This window comes from Tenrec ecaudatus, chromosome 5 (genome assembly GCF_050624435.1).
Source record: "Tenrec ecaudatus isolate mTenEca1 chromosome 5, mTenEca1.hap1, whole genome shotgun sequence".
NCBI lineage: Eukaryota > Metazoa > Chordata > Mammalia > Afrosoricida > Tenrecidae > Tenrec > Tenrec ecaudatus.
In genome coordinates this window covers 132,735,885-132,756,749 of record NC_134534.1, presented here as the reverse complement: position 1 = coordinate 132,756,749, position 20,865 = coordinate 132,735,885, and the positions used below count along the sequence as shown (strand labels likewise).

The window sequence follows — 20,865 nt, the reverse complement described above, 5'->3', positions numbered from 1 at the left end:
ATATGGAAACAATAATCTATAACTTATCAAGGGCTCATTAGGGCATGTGGGGGTGGGAGGGGGAAGACATGGGGAGCAGATATCAGGGGCTCAAGTGGGAGAGAAGGCTGTGAAAGTGATGATGGCGGCCTATGTGCACATGTGCTCGACACACTGGGGGAATCTATGGATTGTGATAAGAGATGTTAGAGTCCCCAGTAAAAGTATTTTTTTAAAAAGAATAAATGTTATAATAATAAAGAAGTGAACTTACAAAAATAAATGTAATAAAAATATAAACTTGTGCAAAATAATGAGAATGCATAAATAATATACTAAGAACAGATACTGTAATAAGAAGAAACCTCTGATCCTTGGATGGACAGAAAGTTCTCCAAAGACTTTTCTGAAGCACCTTCATGTAAGAAGAGCAGAGGGAGTTTGGAAAACGGCAGCGTGTCCTTCCGGAGCACTCCCAGCCAGCAGGTATCCATTAACTAACAAGCGCTGGTGCACACCTTCTGTGTGCAAGGTCCTGGTTCTTGCCAGTGAATGATTGATAGGCCCCTCTCCCTGTGGTGCTTAGATGAGCTGACTGCACGCAGAGCGTCGTCTGGCCCTGGTTCCGCCCCTGCAGGGGTGTTATGTGGGGCAAGTTGCTTCACCTTTGAGTCGCAGACTCCTCATCGGTAAAATGGGACCAACAGTGCCTGCCACACAGCATTGTTGAAAATTTCCACAAGCTGGTTGTGAAGCACTTAGTTTCTGGCTCACACTAGACATTCTGGAAGTGAGAAAGCTAGTTGTTATTTGTTATGAAGAACATTCATGCCTCTTTTTACTGGCCATGGCATGGTCGCTGAATAACCCAGAACCGAACTAGAACCGCTGTCCAATGCCACATCTGTCTTCTCATTGATGGGGGCAGTGGCCGAGTTGTTCTGCTGACATATCTAGGCTTCCCATTCTGTGAGTTTTTGTCCCACTCAAAATAGTTTCTGTTGCTGCCACCATTGGCTTCCTGATTTACCCCGAGATGGGAAATCTGCTGGCTGCTCCTGTGTTGCCCAGGTTACAGGTGAGGAGGGGGGAGCACTCAGGGACACACCCAATGGACAGAGGTTGGGTAGCAATTTTCCTCCTGCCTGGGGCATAGAGGTCAGAAGGAATGTGTCTGACACCTGTCCAGGGCAAGCGGGAGTTCTCAGGGGGCATGAAAGACCAAACTGTCCTCAGTCTTGACCAACTGAAAGTGTGTCCTCGCCACAGGTGTAACAGTACCCTCGAGAAGGATGGAGAAGATGTCTGCAGAGGCTTGGCTTTTCAAGAGTACGTGTAATATCAGTTAATCGTTCAACAGTGAATTCACCTGGAAATGATTACATTTGGGATCATCCCAGCTTGAATGTATGATTGTACATCAATGATTCACCCTGAGTAATCCCCTGAAATCTCCCGAGGCAAGACAAAATGGATCATTTATCCTTTCTTCTTCTCCCGTGTTTCTTTTGAAAGAGTTGTGCTTGAGGGAGCACACGGTGAGGACTCAAGTTCAAGGAAGTGGATCTGGGTCGCCTTCTGGAGTCTCACAAAACAGAATATTGTAGGAGAATGGGATTTTTTTTCTTTAATTGAAGATGTTGAAAATTTATACACCAAGAGTTTGTCCTGTTTCTTTTGTCTTGGATAATTCATAACAGAGAAGACCACTTGGTCTAGCTCGATGAAGGCTACGTCCTTCCCAGGGCACATCCGTACCGGTGGAGACACGGATAGCAGGGAATACATCCGCTTGGCTGCTGACCTTACAGTCCATGGTGCGAACCCACCCACGGCTCTGACGGAGCATAATCTGGGGATCTGCTCTCGGAGTGACATCCTAGAAAACTCGATGGAGCAGGTCGCACACTCGGCAACGTGTGGGGACACTGGTTGTCACACAGTGTGTCGGGGAGGCGGTATTGGCATCTAGTGGGTGGAGGTCAAGGAAGTGGATAGATATCTACGAGAATGCACAGCACAGCCCCACAGTAAAGAATTAGCTAGTCCCAAATGTCAAGGGTGCCAGGACTGAGGAGTCTTGCCTTCCAAGACAATATCTGGGGACGTCCACAGGTTCTGATCGCGGGAGCCCTGCTGTCTCGGTGGGTTACTCGTGGGGCTGCTTCCTGCCAGGTCAGCAGTTTGAAACCACTAGTGAGAAAGATGAGGGTGTTCTACTCCTGGAAAGAGTTACAGTCTTGGAAGTCCAAAAGGGGCGCTCTACTCTGCCCTGCAGGCTCACGATGAGTCAGGATTGACTCGATGGCAGTGAGAGCAATGTGATAATGGGATAACATTTTTATTTAAAAATAATTTCCTTTGGAGTTCTAGTTCTGTCATCAGAAGTGGAAAGCCTTGCTTTTCTCCATTGGAGCAGCTGGTGGTTTTTGAACTGCTGACCTTGCAGTTAGCAGCCCAACAAGTAACCCCCTCCTCCACACCACCCGAAGCCAGTCCGTGTAGAAGGACATCATGTTTGGTAAAGTGGAGGGGCTGTGACAAAGCGGAAGGCCCTCAAGGAGATGGACTGACACGGTGGCTCCATCCCTGGGCTCAGCATAGGAACAATGGATGGTGAGGCTGGGACCGGGCAGGGTTTGGTTCGGTTGTTCACAGGGTAGCTGTGGGTCAGAGCTGACTCGATGGCAAACAACAACAACAACAATTCTCTCAACTGGGTAATAAATTCAAGAACAAATGCTTATTCCGACAACAACAACAACAACAACAATTCTCTCAACTGGGTAATAAATTCAAGAACAAATGCTTATTCCGACAACAACAACAACAACAACAATTCTCTCAACTGGGTAATAAATTCAAGAACAAATGCTTATTCCGACAGCTTTCTCTCTTTTTCCTTCCCCTTTCTCTTTGTAATTCTAACAGGTGGGGGTCAGGTCGTTTTCTAAAGGCAAATGAATGTCACTTACCAGAAGGCTTATATCCGAACACACTAGAGGTGGCCTTGATAACAGTGTCAAGTATACATAAGTCAAATTATAAAACATTATGCAATGTTCTACTCAGGAGAGGGGGAAATTACATTTTATGATGTGATATCAGAACCTTACAGACATTGAAAAATCAACCAACAGTGGAGACCCAAAGGCCGTCTGAAGGCCGCTGGACATCCCCTTACAGTAGGGGTCACAGGGAGGAGACGAGCCAGTCAGGGTGCAGCACAGCACTGATAAAACATACAACTTTCCTCTAGTGCTTTAATGCTTCATTCCACCCACCCCCACTAACAGGACCCCAATTCTATCTTACAAATCCAGCTAGACCAGAGGATGTACACACTGGTACAGATAAGAGCTGGAAACACAGGGAATCCAGGACCGATAAACGCCTCAGGACCAATAATGAGTAATGATACCAGAAGGGTAAGGGAAAGGGGGAACTAATCACAGTGATCTACATATAACCCCCTTCCTGGGGGACGGACAACAGAAAAGTGGGTGAAGGGAGACATTGGTCAGAATAAGACATGAAAAAATAATAATTTATAAATTATCAAGGGTTTGTGAGGGAGAGAGGGTGAGGGAGAGGGGGGAAAATGAGGAGTTGATACCAAGGGCTCAAGTAGAAAGAAAATATTTTGAAAATGGTGATGGCAACAAATGTGCAAATGTGCTTGACACAATAGATGTATGTATGGATTGTGATAAGAGTTGCATGAGCCCCAATAAAGCGATTTTTTTTTAAAAAGAAAAAAACCAACCAACTATATCACACCTTAAATGCAAGAAATGCTATTCTGAGTATTTTGGAAAAAAAGATTAGATGAGGTTATTCATGCCAGGAAACATAACATTTACATCTGACTGTCTAAGAGGATGTCACCTCACTCACACTTCCTGTGGCTGAATCCGTCCCCAGGCTGATCTAAGTGCTTCCTGTCAGTACTTGCTTGCAAGCGCTCCCTGCATGCATGTGGTGCAGTCACCGCTGACCCGGGCTCACAGGCATCGGAAGGACTGTGTTGTATTTCACAGCTGCTGTCCTACGAGGTCATATGAAATGGTGCTCGATCCTGTGTCATCTCATGATTGTCTGAGGACTGGACCAGGCTCTGCTGTGAACCATAAGGCTTTCGCCGGCCGATTTTCAGAACTAGACTGACGAGGCTTGCATCTGGTCTTTCTGATTCTGGCAGCTCCACTTCAAGGCTGTGGAGCTTCTCAGGAGCGTGGACGCCTTCTCTGACAGATGGGTGCTGGCTGTGTATGACATGCCTCGGCTGGGCTGTGCTTCTGGTCAGTACCTAGGCTGGGGACCAAACTTTTGAAATACAATCCAGATTTTGAATATCATTCTGTCTTGCCAGCTGGATTGTGAATTCTTGATACAGGAACTGTGGCTTTTTCCATAAATGGGATACTGTGTATACAGCACTGCCTCAGTGTCCTTGCAAACAGAATGGACTAAATAAGTATTTTGAAGAAGGTGACAGTCTATTATGAGAAATTTCTTCCAGAAGGATGGATGCATTTGATATCTTGAGTTTTTCTTTTTAAACATTTTATTAGGGACACATACAACTCTTATCACAATCTATACATACATCAGTTGTGTAAAGCACATCTGTACATTCTTTGCCCTCATCATTTTCAAAGCATTTGCTCTCCACTTAAGCCCTTTGCATCAGGTCCTCTTTTTTTTTTTATTTCTTGAGTTTTTCACCCAAATTCTGCTCTAAGTAAAACAAAAATAATTTTATGGTTGAGGAACTCTCAAGCCATCAAGTCTTTGTTCACAGAAGCCATCTCTGCTGTCTACGCCCTTCATGGAGATGTTCAACGTTCCCCGCAGCATCACCCACCCAGCTCTTTGTGCACGCCTAGAAATGAGCATGGACGGAGCACTGACCGTCTGACGGCGTTGCCGCCCACCCACACTCCCTTCCCTCACTTCCAACGGCACAAACGCTCGCCTTTTGCCACAGGAAGCCCTGGCTCTGTGAGGTCGTATCCTCTCGGCTGGACTCACAGGCCAGTCTTCTTCCTGCCCCTGGATGCCCGGCCCTTCAAGGCCACATTCCTTCTCACCCTGCAGGACTCAGCCAGAGAGTGGCCTCTTCAGGGAGGGCTTCCCAAACACATCACACAAGTCCCCCCACCCATCCCCATCTCGTCTACAACCGGCCCCGTATTTCTTCGCTAACTCACTTACTGCTTCTCGCCAACCAACCGCCTCACAGACCGAAAAGGAAACAAGCTGCGAGTGGCAGAGGCTACTTATGTCCCCGTAATCCATTTTCCTTTTCAGAACAAGGAACACGAGTGGCCAAGGGGCGACACGCTAGGTTGCTAACTGCAAGGACAGCAGTTCAAATCCAGCAACCATTCTGTGGAAGAAAGATAAGGTTTCTTGTTCCTATAAAGATTCCCAGTCTCAGACACCCTATATATGAGGCAGGATCAATTTAATGGCAGTGGGTGTGGTATTTAATAATAATCACCTTGAGACGTTTCACTTGATCAACTACCTATACATCCAAGTCTCCCTTGAAGCTAGATTTGATCAAGTGATCAATTGAGTCCTAGCCAAAGGACTGTGGGTGAAAATGACAAGCCCCCCCGCCCCCCGGGTTTGCTTTCTGAATGTTCAGACTCTCTTTCCTTGGCTGGTGCATGCAAAAAGAAGGCTGCCTAACTGAGGCCTGGGAATTAGCCAAAAGGGAAGGGGCATTGGATCACCTGTTTCCTTGTCTTAAAAGAACTGGTGTCCAGGGGTAGAATTCTCACTTGCATGCAAGAAGCTTAGGTTTGATTCCCAGCCAGCACACCTCATGTGCAGCCACCTCCAGACTAAGCCAGACGAGGAAGAAAGGCTGGCAGGCTGCTTTTGAACATCCACCAGTGACAGCCCTGTGGTTCCCAAGGGATGATGGCGAGCAGCATTTGGTTTCATTGTGCACGGGCTTGCCATGGGTCTCCAGCGCAGGGCAAGGACAACAGGAGCAGAAGAGAAGAGAAACACCTGCACTGCCCAGCAGACGCTCCATAGCAATTCAGGATGAAGTAGGGTAGGGTGAGGAGGGAACCATGGCTACTTAGTAGAAAAAAAAGCGCCACTCCCTCACTGGGACCTCCCAGTGATCTGCGCGGCAGATAGATGACAGAGAATTCGTTATTATTTTAATTCAATGGCTGAAACAACGAAGGCCCAGCAAGGGTGAGTGAAAGCTCCGAGTTGGCCGGCCAGTAGAGAGCAGTCCAGGGTGACTTCTGACTTCCACTCATGCGACAGGCCGCCGGCTTGCTTCCCACGGCCTCCGCTCAAGGCCTCAACAATCAGATTGATTATTGTTGTGGTTGCAGCTTGGTGAGACGCTTTGCAAACAGGGTGGACCGGTCTCTGGCGGCTGACATTTTGCAATCCCATTTATTTCCTTTCCTTCCACACCGCACTTCATTTTGTGTTCACGTGGCTCTTATGACTTGGCAACACGGGTCTTCTCTTTTCTCCGCACACGTCACTTCAGCCCGAGTTTGAGCAGCATCTGGATTGGGGTCCACGATGGAGTGGTGGTAGTTGAAGAGCTAAGGGGGTGGGTGGGGGGTTAGCTGTGCTCAGGGTGGCCATGTTTGGAAAAATAAGTAAGTCATTGTCTTCAAATGAAATGAACTCTGCATTTTCCGGACAAGGAAATAGGAAGGCTTCAAGTGCTTGTAACTGAATTTCATTTGTCTTCAGGCATTTGGAAAATCCAATAATTAAAAAAAGTCAACAAAAAATCAGTTAAGTGAAAGTTAAATATCTCACACTAAAATGCCTTTGGGTGATCAAGTGCTTCTTAGTGCATGATAGTAACGAGGAAAGCGATGATCTTGAAGGACATTTCTAACCAGGAAGGTCTACCCTGGACACTTGGTCTAGTACTCGCCATTTCATGATGCCCAGCACCGACAGGCTCTAGTTCTCCCAGCTTAAAGAACTTGTTGAGAGAACTCATTGCCATCGGCCCCGTGAGCCAGAGCACAGCTGCCCGCAGGGTGTCCACGGCTGTATTCTTTCCAGAAGCAGATGGCCACAGCATTTTCCCACAGTGGGCCAGGTGGCTCGATAGGCAGAGCTATTAGTTCGCAGGCCAATGCTTAGCCGTCGCACCACAGTGGCTCCTTAAGATGTTCCCCAAATAACAACGACGACAACATGAAACCCCACACCATAGAGTTAGTTCCAATTCATTCAACCCGATAGGCCACGAAAGAACTGCTCCACAGCTTTCCAGAGAGCAAATCTTGACTGGAGCAAAGAGCCTCCTCTTTATCCCCTAGAGTGGCTGGTGGGTCTGAAGCACTGACCTGGTGCTTCTCAGCCCAACTAGTAACCTGCAGTTAGTGGAGTACAAATCACTCATGACATGCACTGATAAGTTTCCTCAGCCACCGACTCACTACCTGTTTATAAAGAATAGACATTTCCCCTTGATATAATGATTGAAAGAAAAACCTAGAAGGAATATACAAGTTTGTGTGTGTGTTGGTCAGCACAAGGTCAGCAGTTCAAAACTACCAGTTGCTCTAAGTGAGTAAGAGGAGGCTTTTTTTTACTTCCATAAGGACTTATACCAGTGTTTCTCAACCTGTGGGTCTCGACTCCTCTGGGGGTCGAACAACCTTCTCACAGGGGTCATCCGATACATTATCAGTAGCAAAATTACAGTGATGAACTAGCAACAAAAATAATTTTACGGTTGGGGGTCACCACATGAGGAACTGCATGAAAGGGTTGCGGCTGTATGAGCGCCTAATAAAATGTAAAAAAAAAGAAAGGGTTGCGACATGAGGAAGGTTGAGAACCACTGACTCACTGTCTCGGAAACCCCCAGGAGCAGTTCTACGCTGTCTATAGGGTCGCTGTGAGTCGGCCTCCACTGGATGCAAGTGAGTTTGTTTTTTTGTTGTTTAAAGCATTTAATCAATTTTTTAAGTGAAGCTTGGCTAGATTGTAAGTCCAACTGGTCTTTGGTTTGAAATTAAGTTGTACCTGGTGTGTTTTCACAGTGCAGGGGCACACTCAGGTTCAAAGAGAGGATTAAATGGGGAAACTGCTTATGATCTGAATTTGTAATGGCCTGAATGTTTTGTGGCTTAAGTCCAGAATTGAATTTTTTCCCTACTAATTTGCATCACACCTTAGGCACTCTGGTGCCTCCGAAACTCTTGCCCTACATCACTTGATCACACGAGTTGAAAGTCACTTGTTGGCTGCAAGACTTCAAAAGCTTTATAGTGAAAAGCCATGAAGAGTGCTTATATGAAACATCTGGTCAGCGGCCTCACGGTGCGTTTAGTGCTTCGGTTCTATCCCCTGGCCTGCTGGGTAGTCCCTGGGGTCTTGAAAGCTTGCAAGTAGCCGCCCAAGGCATAGTCATGGGACTTCTTCACCTGGAGCAATGGAAGTCTAAGGCATAAGGAAAGAGAAGGCAGTAGATGCTAACTGCCTCCATGAACACCTGCCTCCTTTGCCATGTGATCAGATGAACTGAGTGGACAATGGCTACCACGTCTGAATACTTTGATCAAAGAACCCATCTAAACATCCTGATCAAAACGGGGAAAGGATAATGCAGAAGAGAATTTCAAATGCTCACGGGCTCTAGATTTTCTAGAGCGATGAAGGGTGGATGCACATCTGAGAGTATTGCCCTGAGAAAAATCTTTAAATTCTAAGCCCCAAATGTCACCTTATGTAATCTTCAAATCAAACCATATAATTAACCCTAAGATCAAAGGGCAGCACCCACTCAAGGGCAAGGTTCAGAAGGGCTGGGAAAGAAGAAGGAATAGAAACAGGAAAGGCCTGTAGTTAGACCTCTCTAAATGCCCTTTCCTCTGCTTCCTTTTCCTTTCCTCTTGTCCCACTGTCATGCTCAGCCTTCATTTAGGTTTCAGTAATTTCTCTCTGTTACGTTGCCCTTGCTGAATCCCTACCAGGCCTCTCACACCCTTCTTGCCACTAATTTTGGATCACTTGTTGCTCCCCTGTCCCTGGGTTGGTCAGCATCACCTCCTTACCCCCCCTCCCCCTCGCCCATGTTCTCCCAGAACCATCGGTCCTGTTGTTTTCTCCTCCAGACTGTTCATCCAGCCTATCTTATCTAGACGGATCTGTAGAGATAATAATACGAACCAAAAAACAAAGCACAGCAAGACAAGGCCACGAATGATAACACAGTGATGACAACAAAAAAAGAAAACAAATTGACCTATAAAAGAACAAATTAATTTAAGAAAAAGAAAAAAATTTTAAAGAAAGAAAAACGTGTAAATAGATTAAGGAGGTGTACAAGGGACCAGACATCAGACATCAAAGAACAAAATATCGTATCAGTGGGTGCCCACCTTCCCAATATGATCACTGAAGACAAATGGGTGCATAAGCAAATGTGAAGAAAGCTGATAGTGCACAGCAATCAAAAGATACAGCATCTGGGGTCTTAGAGGCTTGAAGATAAACAAGCGGCCATCTAGCTTAGAAGCAACAAAGCCCACATGGAGGAAGCACACCAGCCTGTGTGACCATGAGGTGTCGAAGGGATCAGGTATCGGGCATCAAAGAACAAAAAATCATATCATTGTAAATGAGGGTGAGTACAGAGTGGAAACCCAAAGTTTATCTGTAGGCAACTGGACACCCCCTTACTGAAGGACTGTGGGGAGAAGATGAGCCAGTCAGGGTGCAGAGTATCAACGATAAAATATACAACTTTCCTCTAGTTCTTAAATGCTTCCTCCCCCCTACTATCATGATGCCAATTCTACCTTACAAATCTGGCTAGACCAGAGGATGTACATTGGTACAGATAGCAACTGGAAACACAGGGAATCCAGGACAGATGATCCTTTCAGGACCAGTGGTGAGAGTAGCGATACCTAGAGGGTGGAGGGAAGGTGGGGTAGAAAGGGGGAACTGATTACAAGAATCTACATATAACCTCCTCCCTGGGGGATGGACAACAGAAAAGTGGGTAAAGGGAGATGTCGGACAGTGTAAGATATGACAAAATAATAATTTATGAATTATGAAGGGTTCATGAGGGAGAAGGGGAGGGGGAAAATGAGGAGCTGATATTAAGGGCTCAAGTAGAAAGCAAATATTTTGAGAATGATGATGGCAACAAATGTACAAATGTGCTTGACACAATGGATGGATGCATGGATTGTGATAAGAATTGTACAAGCCCCCAATAAAATGATTTAAAACAAAAACAAAACAAAAAGAAAAAGGAAAGGCAAGGAGGACATGGGGTGCTTGGTGTGACATTGTGGAGATTGGAATCAATGGGATGAAACAAGATGTGTATGAATTGCTGAATGGAAAACTGATCTGCTTGGTAAAGCTTTACCCAAAGGAAAATGAAAAAAATCAAACTAACCAAACAAAAAAGAGCATAGTTTAGCTGAACTAGTTAAAAAGGTCTTCCTTGAGCATTGTGCTTTTGAAAGACCTACCTATGTGGGATCACATAGACTGTAATCAAATCAAAAGATCAGACAGGTATGCAGGGGCTAGTTGAGTTTATGTTGAGGAGGAACTAATCAGAAGAGTTGCTGGAAATGGCTGCTCAGCTCACAGCATGTCATCAGCATGTCATGTCTCAAAATGATGCATAGAGACCCTGCTGACGAGGTGAATGTCCTAGGGTATATATGAACAACCAACAATAAAATCAATTATAAACCGAGAGACGTGAAGAGTCCTCTGGGAGCTACAAGAAAGACAGCCCCCAATATGCAAAGGCTGGAACTGATGGTATGCCGAAGAATTCAGCCTGCTTTCTGACTCTTGGTAAATCTCCTCCTTCTGGCCTGCTTTGAAGCCATATAATCATAACCACAAGGCATGTGGCTTTGGCCTCTATAAATCATTGCTGCCGAGTCAAGTCCGACTCAGCGCAAACCTGTACCACAGAGCAGAACTGCCCTGTTCAGTTTCCAAGGCTGCAAACCCTCCTGGAAACAGATTGTCACATCTTCGTCAGACAGACTCTGCTGGGTCTGAGCTTTCAACCCTTTGGCAACAAGGGGATACTTTAACTGCGGTGTCACCAGGGCCCTCCCTGGGCAGCCTTTGTTCCATTAGAGTTTGCCAGTCTAACCCTCATTGCTGCCTGCTCATTAGGTGCACAGGTCCGTATAAACAGCTGCAGCAGGATCCTCCTTTTCAAAGCCTGCGCTCACCACCCTTTCAATTATGCAGTCTTCTATTAGTGCACACTGAGCTGGGAGAGGGGGCGGTGGACATCCTCCCTCATTTAAACTCGACATACAAAATGAATATGTAAAGACAAATCCTAGTGTCGAGGAGGTAGCCAGGGACTGGTACAAGATGAAGACACACTGAAACAATGGAGTGTGAGGAGGCCAGCAAGCTGGCACACGATGGCCTGTCCTAAGGCCCTATTTAAATTGACTGGCATGTCTTGAAAAGAGAAAAATTCAGTTAATTGAGGGGGAGGGGGAAGCAAGTGTATTCTGAGCTTTGTCTAAATGGTGGAATGAACAAACTAGATTATAATCAGTGTCAAGAGGTGGAAGAAGGGCAAGTGTGAAGGTGAGGTAGGGGGAAGGTAAAAGGAAACAGAAGCCAGGTCTAGGAAGGAAAGCTATGGATAGAGGTATAATCATAGGTGTGTACATATTTTTTATACATTAATTCATAAAAATAGAGGTATTGGCCTACGTACATATATCTATATGGCAACACACAGAGGTAGTGGACAGACTTCAGGCCTCTGCTCAAGCCTCCCTCAATGCAAGAACACTTTGTTCTAGTAATTGGAATTCTGCCATGCTGAGCCTCCTGGCACAGTGGCTGAAGACAAACCGGCTGTACAAGCAAATGTGGTAAAGAAAGTGGATGGTGGCTGGCTATCAAAAGATACAGCGCCTGGGGTCTTAAAGGCTTGAAGTTAAACAAGCAGCCATCTAGCAGAGAAGCAACAAACTTAGATGGAAGAAGCACACCAGCCTATGTGAACATGAGGTGTCGATGGGATTGGGTAACAGGCATCAGAAGACACAAAACAAACAAACAAATAAGCAAACAAAGAAACAAAAAACCCATATTGTTGAGAACATGGGGGATCGGATCAAAGGCCCCAAACCCATCTGCAGATAATTGGACATCACTTCACAGAAGGGTCACAAAGACAGATGAGCCAACCAGGGTGCAGTAAAGCACCAAGGAAACACACAATATTCCTCTGATTTGTTGAGGCTTCCTCACCCCCGAGTCTGATCATGACCCCAGTCCTGCCTTTCACTGCAGGCTAGCTAAGAGATCAGATCTCACACACATGGAATCCAGAAACAGGAATGGGAATATTGATAGCAGGAGGGTAGGGGGAAGGTGGGAGGAAGGGGGAACCACTGATTGCAATGATCGACACATAACCATCCCCCTGGGGGGGGCACGAACAACAGAAACCATGGGGAAGGGAGACAGCAGTCAGTGTAAGATAAGAAAATAATAATAATTTATCAAGAGGTCTGGAAAAAAAGAGGAGCTGATACCAAGGGCTCAACAGAAAGTAAATGTTTAGACAATAATGATGGCAACGTATATACAAATATGCTGGATACAATTGGTGCATGGATTGTTGTAAAGTGCTGTAAGAGCCCCCAATAACATGATCCTTTAATGAATAAAAAAAGAGAGCATTTGCCAATTTCTATGAAACGCGGAATAATAAAAAAAGAAAACAACCATGAGTCACCAGCAACAGAGAGGGACCTAGTTGCGGTATTTACTGTACAGCTTCTGATTCACCATTATTGTGGGAGAGAGCCGAGATCTTTTTAGAGGATGCATTTATATTCTGTGAAAATCCACATCTTAGCCAGCCACATTAGCTAAGAAATTCCTTGTGAGTCAATTTAAATTATAATCTCACATAAAAGGTTCAGTTAAAAAAACAAAACAAGAGATGTAAATGCTATTTCTTAAAGTAAAAACATCAGAGGATAAATGAGTGAAAAAAATAGCATAAGTGAGACCTCTTTTAAGAATTCCTGATGGGCAATATTGGTCCTATAGCATGAATAAAGTAAATTTATTTGCTTTTTGTTTTTAATTTTGTTTGTTTGTTTTGTCTTGTTTATTTGCTTTAGGAGTTTTAACGGGGCTGTAAGGTGAACATGGCCTGCTTCCCTCAAGGGTGGTGGTTCGAACTCACTAGCTGCTCCTAGAGAGAAATCTGTGGCTATCTGCTCCTATGACGATTTGCAGCCTCAGAGCGTCAATGAGTCAGAAGGGACTCAATGTCAGTGCGTTTGGGTTTGGTTGGGATTCTTTGCTATTCTCAACACCCTCTAATGGAAATAACTATTGCTATGGGTCGTGACTCCAGGCACGACAGAGGAAGCTGCCTGCCCCATACCACCCCTTGGTTGGATGGAGATGGGTCCGCTGCCATCCACAGGGCTTGTTTCACTGGCTGATTTCCAGAAGGATGTTGCCAGCACCATCGTTTTAGTCTGTCTCAGTCTAGAACTGCTGCTAGAACCTGGTCAGCATCATAGCACCATTCGAAGTCTCGTGACAGACAGGGGTCGCGGCTGTGCTGGAGGGGCACTGGCTGGCAATCAGACCTGTGTTCCCCGCGCAAATGCCCCTCCTCTCAACACAACAAAACAACATACTGCCCACCAGAGGGAAGTGGTTAAATAGATTACTTATCTGTATATAACAGAATACTAGGCAGCTTTTTAAAAGAATAAAAGGAGGACTGTAGTTTTCAGAAATTTGGAGCAATTAGGCAAGGCATACAAAAATATGGATGATTTTTCTCTACTTTAAAAGTCTTAATTCAGACAAAAAAAAGTCTAAATGAATCCATTTCATTCTCTCACAATGGTTAACACGGGGAGGCTTAGGGGTAGCAGGTGGGCTTCCTGACCAGATTTATCTATTAAACATCACCATAGCTATGTTCACAAGGACAAATTGTATTTTACAATAAAATATGGGGGGTTTGAGAAAAAAACCCACAGTATAAATAAAAGGGATTCTTTTAAATATTTGAAAAATTGGGATATTGTTTACTATGAACATTATAGAACTCATTTGAAATTTGGTTTAAAACCAGACCTTTAGTAGGAATGGTAAGACTCACATGAGTCCAGGAAGTTCTGGAAATGAAAAAATTACTTCTATTTAAATCAATCTTGGTCTCAAAACTTATGAAGACAAAACTCTAAGTGTGCACTTAATGCCTCTCAAGGTGGACAGTGAGTGTTGATTGATTTTTCACGATTCCACTGGAAATTTCAGCAATGAGCCTCAATGTACACTTAGACCAATGGTTCTCAACCTTCCTCATGCTGCACCCCTTTCATGCAGTTCCTCATGTTGTGGTGACCCCCAACCATAATATTATTTTCGTTGCTACTTCATCACTGTCATTTTGCTACTGTGATGAATCGGGTGACCCCTGTGAAAGGGTCGTTCGACCCCCCCAAAGGGGTCACGACCCATAGGTTGAGAACCGCTGCCTTGGACTCACTGAAGAAAGCAGAGCTCCCGCTTGGGAGGGGTCCGTGCGGCCCTGGGGGACCATCTCTGTCAGCTCACAGCCAGAAAACACAGGGTGACGTTTACTCTGAGCCCTCCAAGGAAGATGGTGAGTGCCTGACTGAGGGCCAGGAACAGAGCTGGGTGTGATTACCAGCCGCTGTCTGGAGAATATGGCTGCTTTTCCAGTACCCATTAAAGCAAGCGACGGGCAGCCGTATGGGGTGGTAGTTAAGGGCTGTGATGTCGGGTTGGGATAGCCCAGGGAGACTGACCGCAGTCTGTTCTTAGAGGCAATCGTTTCCCTCCCCGTGATGGCAGCAAGCAATAGGGAGGGCGCAAGCCAGGGCGGCATGAGTAAGCCTTAAATCATTATGACGCTGACCGAGTAGGCCAAGGGCAGCCTAGTGATGCTCTATATTTATGATTCATTCGTGCAGAGGCAAAATGTATTGTACTTTCAGTGTCAAAATTAAATTGTGATACCTGGACTATTCGAATCGGCAAATGTTGGGCTGTCTATATTAGTTTAGCAACAATTTTCCAGTCAAATGCAACTTATACAGGCCATGTATTAGATAGAAGCAACTTTGGTTAGAAAGTCAAAGATCTTAAAGGCTCGTCTAAAACAAGCAGTCATCTAAGTGATGGATCCACTAAGTCCATCTGGAAGAGGCACACCAGCCTATGTGATCTAAGGATCATACATAATAAAATGCAAGACCAGAGAAGGGACTGGTATTAGAGCTTAAATTCTGAGCACACGGTGTACCGCAGATTATGGATGACAATGAAAGTCCCAAATCCCTTTGCAGGCTCCTTACTTAGATTAAGCTCCTGTGAATCCCCTGTGACCACTGCCCAGGGGGTGAATGGCCTTGCTGTCAGGCACAGAGCACTGAGAAGTAGGCTAACGTAGATGCATGTAGTTAGGTTAAAACTTAACCACTTATCATGTGTGCTCCCCTTTGATCCATTTTAAGTCTGTTCTGCTTTTTTATTATTTTCTGTTATCCTGTCAGTTGAGGTTTTCCTGTTTGTTATTGTTGGGATTTTTGTCTTTTGCTTTCAGAAAAGTTCCCAATTTGATCGTGGTGATGAATGCACAACTCTTTCTAATAGGTTTAAACCACTGAATTGTAAGATATGTGAATTAATACCAATGAAATTACTAAAATAAAAAAAATAACTTTCATTATAAAATTCAGACATGATTAACTACAAAAAAATGAAGCAACAGGAAACAAAAGATGTCAATGGCTACTTATCACTATACTAGCAGGTAACCAGCAGACAGACATTTTGTCCTATGCTTTCATCATTTTCCCATCTTCCTGTCCATCCAACACACATGAGCGCGCGCGCACACACACGCACACACACTCACACACACACGCGTGCGCACACACACGTGAACGCGCGCACACACACGCACACACACGCACGCACACGCACACGTGAGCGCGCACACACACACGCAGGCACACACACGAGTGCGCGTGCACACATACGCACACACACACGAGCGCACGCACACACACGAGCGCGCGCACACACACGCACACACGAGCGCGCGCACGCACACACACGCACACACAGACACACACACTTTATAAAGCAAGTGACATCATACTGCTCATAAGATCTTAACCTAGAAACCAAATGGTATGTGCTTGGAAACTACACTCAGATCAACATCCTTGTTGACTCTGCACATCAATATGACGATTTCCTTGGAACAAATGGCCAGAAGTCGAGCTGTTGTGTAATGGTATGTCGACGATGTCTAAAAAAATATTGATACTTATTTTGGCTCTCCTCTGACCCCATGGCTTCATGCATGGAAGCTCTTTGGCCAGAGTGCCCGGGGCCTTTGGCGGTTGCCTAGTCAGCTGCAGGATAGTTGAAGGTTGGTCAGTAGCCTTTCCTCTTAAAGTCTTGAAATGGTTCATACTTACTTTTCGAGGCTTCACTTTGTCTTGTAAGTCATATTGGCCGATTCCCTTATAACTGACACCAAGCCACCAAGGAATTCCTTGTTTGTCCTAAAAGATGGAAAAGCATAAGAACCAAGACCTCATTGTTCACTCTTCCGGAGGCCATGCAATAATGTTACCAATGTCATCCCTAACAAGTGTCAGCAAGCCAAACTAAAGCTGGCTGACTTGGTAAACAAAAACATCACTCAAAAACCTAAATTACTAGTCATGCCTTCTCATTCCTTCAAAGAGGACCCAGAATGCAAAACAGACCCAAACGGTTCATATCGTCAAAAAGAACGGAGCATTACTGTCTTAAAATAATACCTGAAAAAAAGAAAAAAGTGTAACAAATTCAGCTAAGAATGAATTCAGAGTGCGATGCCAGTTAGTCATTAAAAATTTCTTTGAGATTCTCTCAATTATTAACTATCAATGAAGGCAAGGGACGTTTTCTAAGAATTATGAAGCTAGGAAAAGTAGTTTCAAATCTTGTTGGTTACTTATAACGAATATGGGACTATTGAAAAATTCTTTTGAAGAATTGTATAGTTAAATGACAGAAGGTTTGAATAAGCAGTTAGAGTACATAGGAGTAAGTCATATTCTGGATCTTTCTGTATATATTTGTCTTTTTGATTTTGCCAGGGGAAAGAATGTGTTCACAAAAAAGAAAGAAAACCTTAAGCTTAGACAGATACTCAGATACAATGAAAAATCAGTAGACCTTAGAGTTGAATTAGCTCATTTATTTAGTGCCTAACCAACTCCTCCCAAACAAACAAACAAACAAATCCTGCCATTAAGTGGATTTCAATTCTCAGCAATCCTACCTAGCGTTTTCAGAATGGAAGACATTCCCTTTAAAAACAACAACAGCTCTATTCTTTTATTTATTTAACAGCTCTATTCTTAACATTACGTTTTATCTTTGTGTATCATAAAATATTTATCCATCTTCTTTTGCTTATAGACATCTGAAAAACTATGTAGCACGAATCATACTGATCAAAGCACAGTGCAAATCCCACAACATCTCAGCATCGCGTGAGGTTGCTGACGAGAACTGGCGATTGCATGAGCCTTGCACAGAAGACTGGTGCAGTCTGACAGGAAAACAACGGGCAAATGAGAAAAGCCAGCCAAGATAGCAACAGGAAGAGGGGCACCAAAGGAGGATAACCTGAATATTTGAGCATTAAACGTCACCTTGGGAGAGCATGGAGCCTGGGTGACGTAATGAGTTATGCACTGGGCTGCTAGCCGCAGCCCAGCAGTTCATACCCACCAGCCCCTCTCCTTGGGTGAAAGAGGAGGCTTTCTGCTCCGGTCAAAGTGACAGCCTCAGAAACCCAGTGCGGCCATTTCTACCCAGTCCGCAGGGCCCCTATGAATCGACCCCATAGCAGTAAGTATGAGGAAGATATACCCTCCCAATAATGCAGGGTGGTTAAGCTCTGGGCGGCTAGCTGTTCAAACTCACCAGCCACTCTGTAGGCAAAAAGAGGGGGCAGTCTGGGCTTCTAACGAGGTCCAGCCTAGGGGCAGTTCTAGTCTCCCCTGTAGGGTTACTATGACTCAGAATGGACTAAATGGCATTGGGCTTCATTTGGTTTGGGGAGAAATTTATGTACAGATCAAATATTTTGCAAAATGAATATGTCTATGATTGGCTAAAAATGACAAGATGTAACTGTGCTGTTATTATTTTTTTCCTCATTTTTTTCCATTTCTTTCTTTTAAGCCCACAGTACCCGGTATTCAAAGGCGGTCTCCCATCCAAGTACTAACCAGGCCTGACCCTGCTTAGCTTCCAAAATCAGCCGAGATCGGGAGCGTTCAGGGTGCTATGGCAGTAGACATGCTGTTCTTTTTAACAAAATTCAACCCTACCCTAAGTGCTGCATTTTCTAGAGACAGTTTGCATGTCCACTCATTCAGGTCTACATGGTTTTAGAATGTTAGTGCTGTTCAGTCACTCTCGCCAAGCATCCTACTTGTTGATGAAATTGGAAGACAATATGTTAAGGGAAGTTCTTCAAAAGGACCACTATTGTAAACGACTACTTTTTATATTAGACAACAACAATCAAGTTAAAAACTTTCATACCAAACGAAACCGACTTTGATGGTGGGAGGGAAGGAGGAGAGGAGGGGAAGGAGCTGAAAGACCATCCTGAGTAGGAAGGGTTGTAATCTATCATTACTTAACATAATTCCTTACCTTCACTGCATAGTAATGGACTCCATACGTTGGTAGCACTTCTACTATTCTCATATACCTATAGAGAAGGAAGACATAGCACAGCCTTTGATTTAAATATTCAGAGAACCCGGATGCGAAAAACAATTAAAGAAACAAAAGTTGTATCAACTGTCCTCATATCCCTATGACTAATGATTTACTCTAGCAGAAATCAAGTAAAACTTTCTGGAGCGTAAGCTAGGTTATGCTGCCCAAGGTCTGCAGAAGCTCTGGGGGTGTAGTGAGCTGTACTCTGTGCCGTATGAGTCAGAATCACTGGGAGAGCAGAGGCTTTGATTTGACTTAGAAGGTTGTTAGCAGACTTTGAGTCAAAAAGCTCTAGGAAATATTATTTTCCACTTATAAGTATTAATAAATATATCATATGATAGTATAATATAATCTCAAAATACAATTATTTTTAATGTAAGCAATGAGAATTCACTTTGGTGAATTTTCTCACAATAACAAAAAAATCTCTATATTGATTGTGATACAGGCTACATACTGTAAACTTCTGTCAATGTTCTTTGAACTGCATATTTCAAGGGAAAATTTTCTGGTAGGTAAACTTGGCTTACCTCAATAAGTGTGACTTTAAAAGTAAACCTGACTTTCAAAACACCAAAGCAATGTTATTATCAATTGGCATAATTATTATTTAAAAAAATAACCAAAAGTCACTGCCATGAAGTTCATCAAATCAATTCTGACTTATAGCGGAATCTGTATCCAACAAGGACTGCTTTACATAACTGTAACAATAGCGGGCATTTACTGAACACTGACTATTTGCAGGTGTGTGTGTGTGTGTGTGTGTGTGTGTGTGTGTGTATGTAAGAGAGAGAGAGAGAGAGAGAGAGAGATTTCACTTCATCAGGATGAGAGCCCGAGGGGGGCACTGCTGCTGATGGTGGTACTTTCCTCCCTTTCTAACTAGGGAAATGACGGCTTGGGAACAGCCACTAGGCTGGTGTGTCATGTTGCCTGGATTTGAACTCAGGACTGCCACACTCAAGATTCTTCAACACTGTGCTTCTAGCATGTCTCTGACATGTACCTTGAGGGTTGCTTTTCTTTGTTCTTTTGAACATACGATGTATATACCAAGAAGAGAACACTAAAGCATTTATTTGAAATAAATACCTTTGTAACCACCATCACATCAACAACTAAACAAACACTTTGCCGAAACCCTAGCTTAAAAGAGGCAGAAGGAGGCACGGGGACTCCAAAAGAGCAGTTAAAGGGCTGTCCTATGGTGGGAACGCCAACTCATGTTAGGAAACAAAATCTGCAATAATTGGTGGAATGGAAAACTAATTTTCTCTGTGAACTTCCATCCAAACAACAGGGGGGAGCGGGGAGAAAGAAAGAACAGGCAATGAACATCGCTGTGGAAACCCACCACCACCGGGAGGGAGGGGGAAAAATGAGGAGCGGATGCCAGGAGCTTACGTGGAGAGCAAATGTTTGAGAATGATGAGGGTAATGAATGTACAAATGTGCTTTACACAATCAATGTATGTATGGATTTTGATAAGAGTTGTATGAACCCCCAATAAAATGATTTAAAAAAACCCACTACCAAAATACCTACTTTTCCAGGACCACCCTGGAATTCTTTGCATTTTAAAAAAGATGGATGTGGATGAGAGAAGAGGGAGCCAGTCTTCAGGAGTAAAAATGTCCTGCCATCCAGTTGATTCTGACCCATAGCGACCCTATAAGATAGGGTACAATTGCCTCTGTGGATTTCCTCTTTATGGGAGTAGAAAGCCTCATCTTTTTCCTGAGAAGCAGATGGTGGTTTTGAACTGCTGCCCTTGTAGGTAGCAGCCCAATGCAAAGCACACTTCTTCACCACGACTCTTTAGAAGCCAGTCATTTGCTTTTCAAAACCAACAAGAATTTATTGTGTACCCTGAAGGTGTTTTGGGATGGAGTCAATTGTGTAAGACCCCCCCCCCCCAACACCCCCCCCCCCCCCTCAAGGAATTAAGGATCCTGTTTAATACAAGTTAGGAGCCCTGGTCAGGCAAGCCTTAGTTGGCTAACTGTAGACTTACCAGCTGGTTGGAGAGAGAAAGT

The 20,865-nt window shown here is 44.3% G+C and overlaps 1 protein-coding gene and 1 pseudogene across 1 annotated transcript in view; both read right to left on the bottom strand.

Annotated features, from left to right (window-relative positions):
- The window catches only part of FRMD4B (FERM domain containing 4B), a 308,744-nt gene that overhangs the window by 31,956 nt on the left and 255,923 nt on the right, over positions 1 to 20,865 (bottom strand). Inside the window, exons 10-11 of the mRNA XM_075549903.1 lie at positions 18,754 to 18,811; positions 16,509 to 16,595 (exon numbers count right to left, since the gene is read on the bottom strand). Of these exons, the coding sequence (XP_075406018.1) occupies positions 16,509 to 16,595; positions 18,754 to 18,811 (145 nt within the window). The remainder of the gene's footprint in view (positions 1 to 16,508; positions 16,596 to 18,753; positions 18,812 to 20,865) is intronic.
- LOC142449344 (5S ribosomal RNA) lies at positions 18,272 to 18,390 on the bottom strand (annotated as a pseudogene).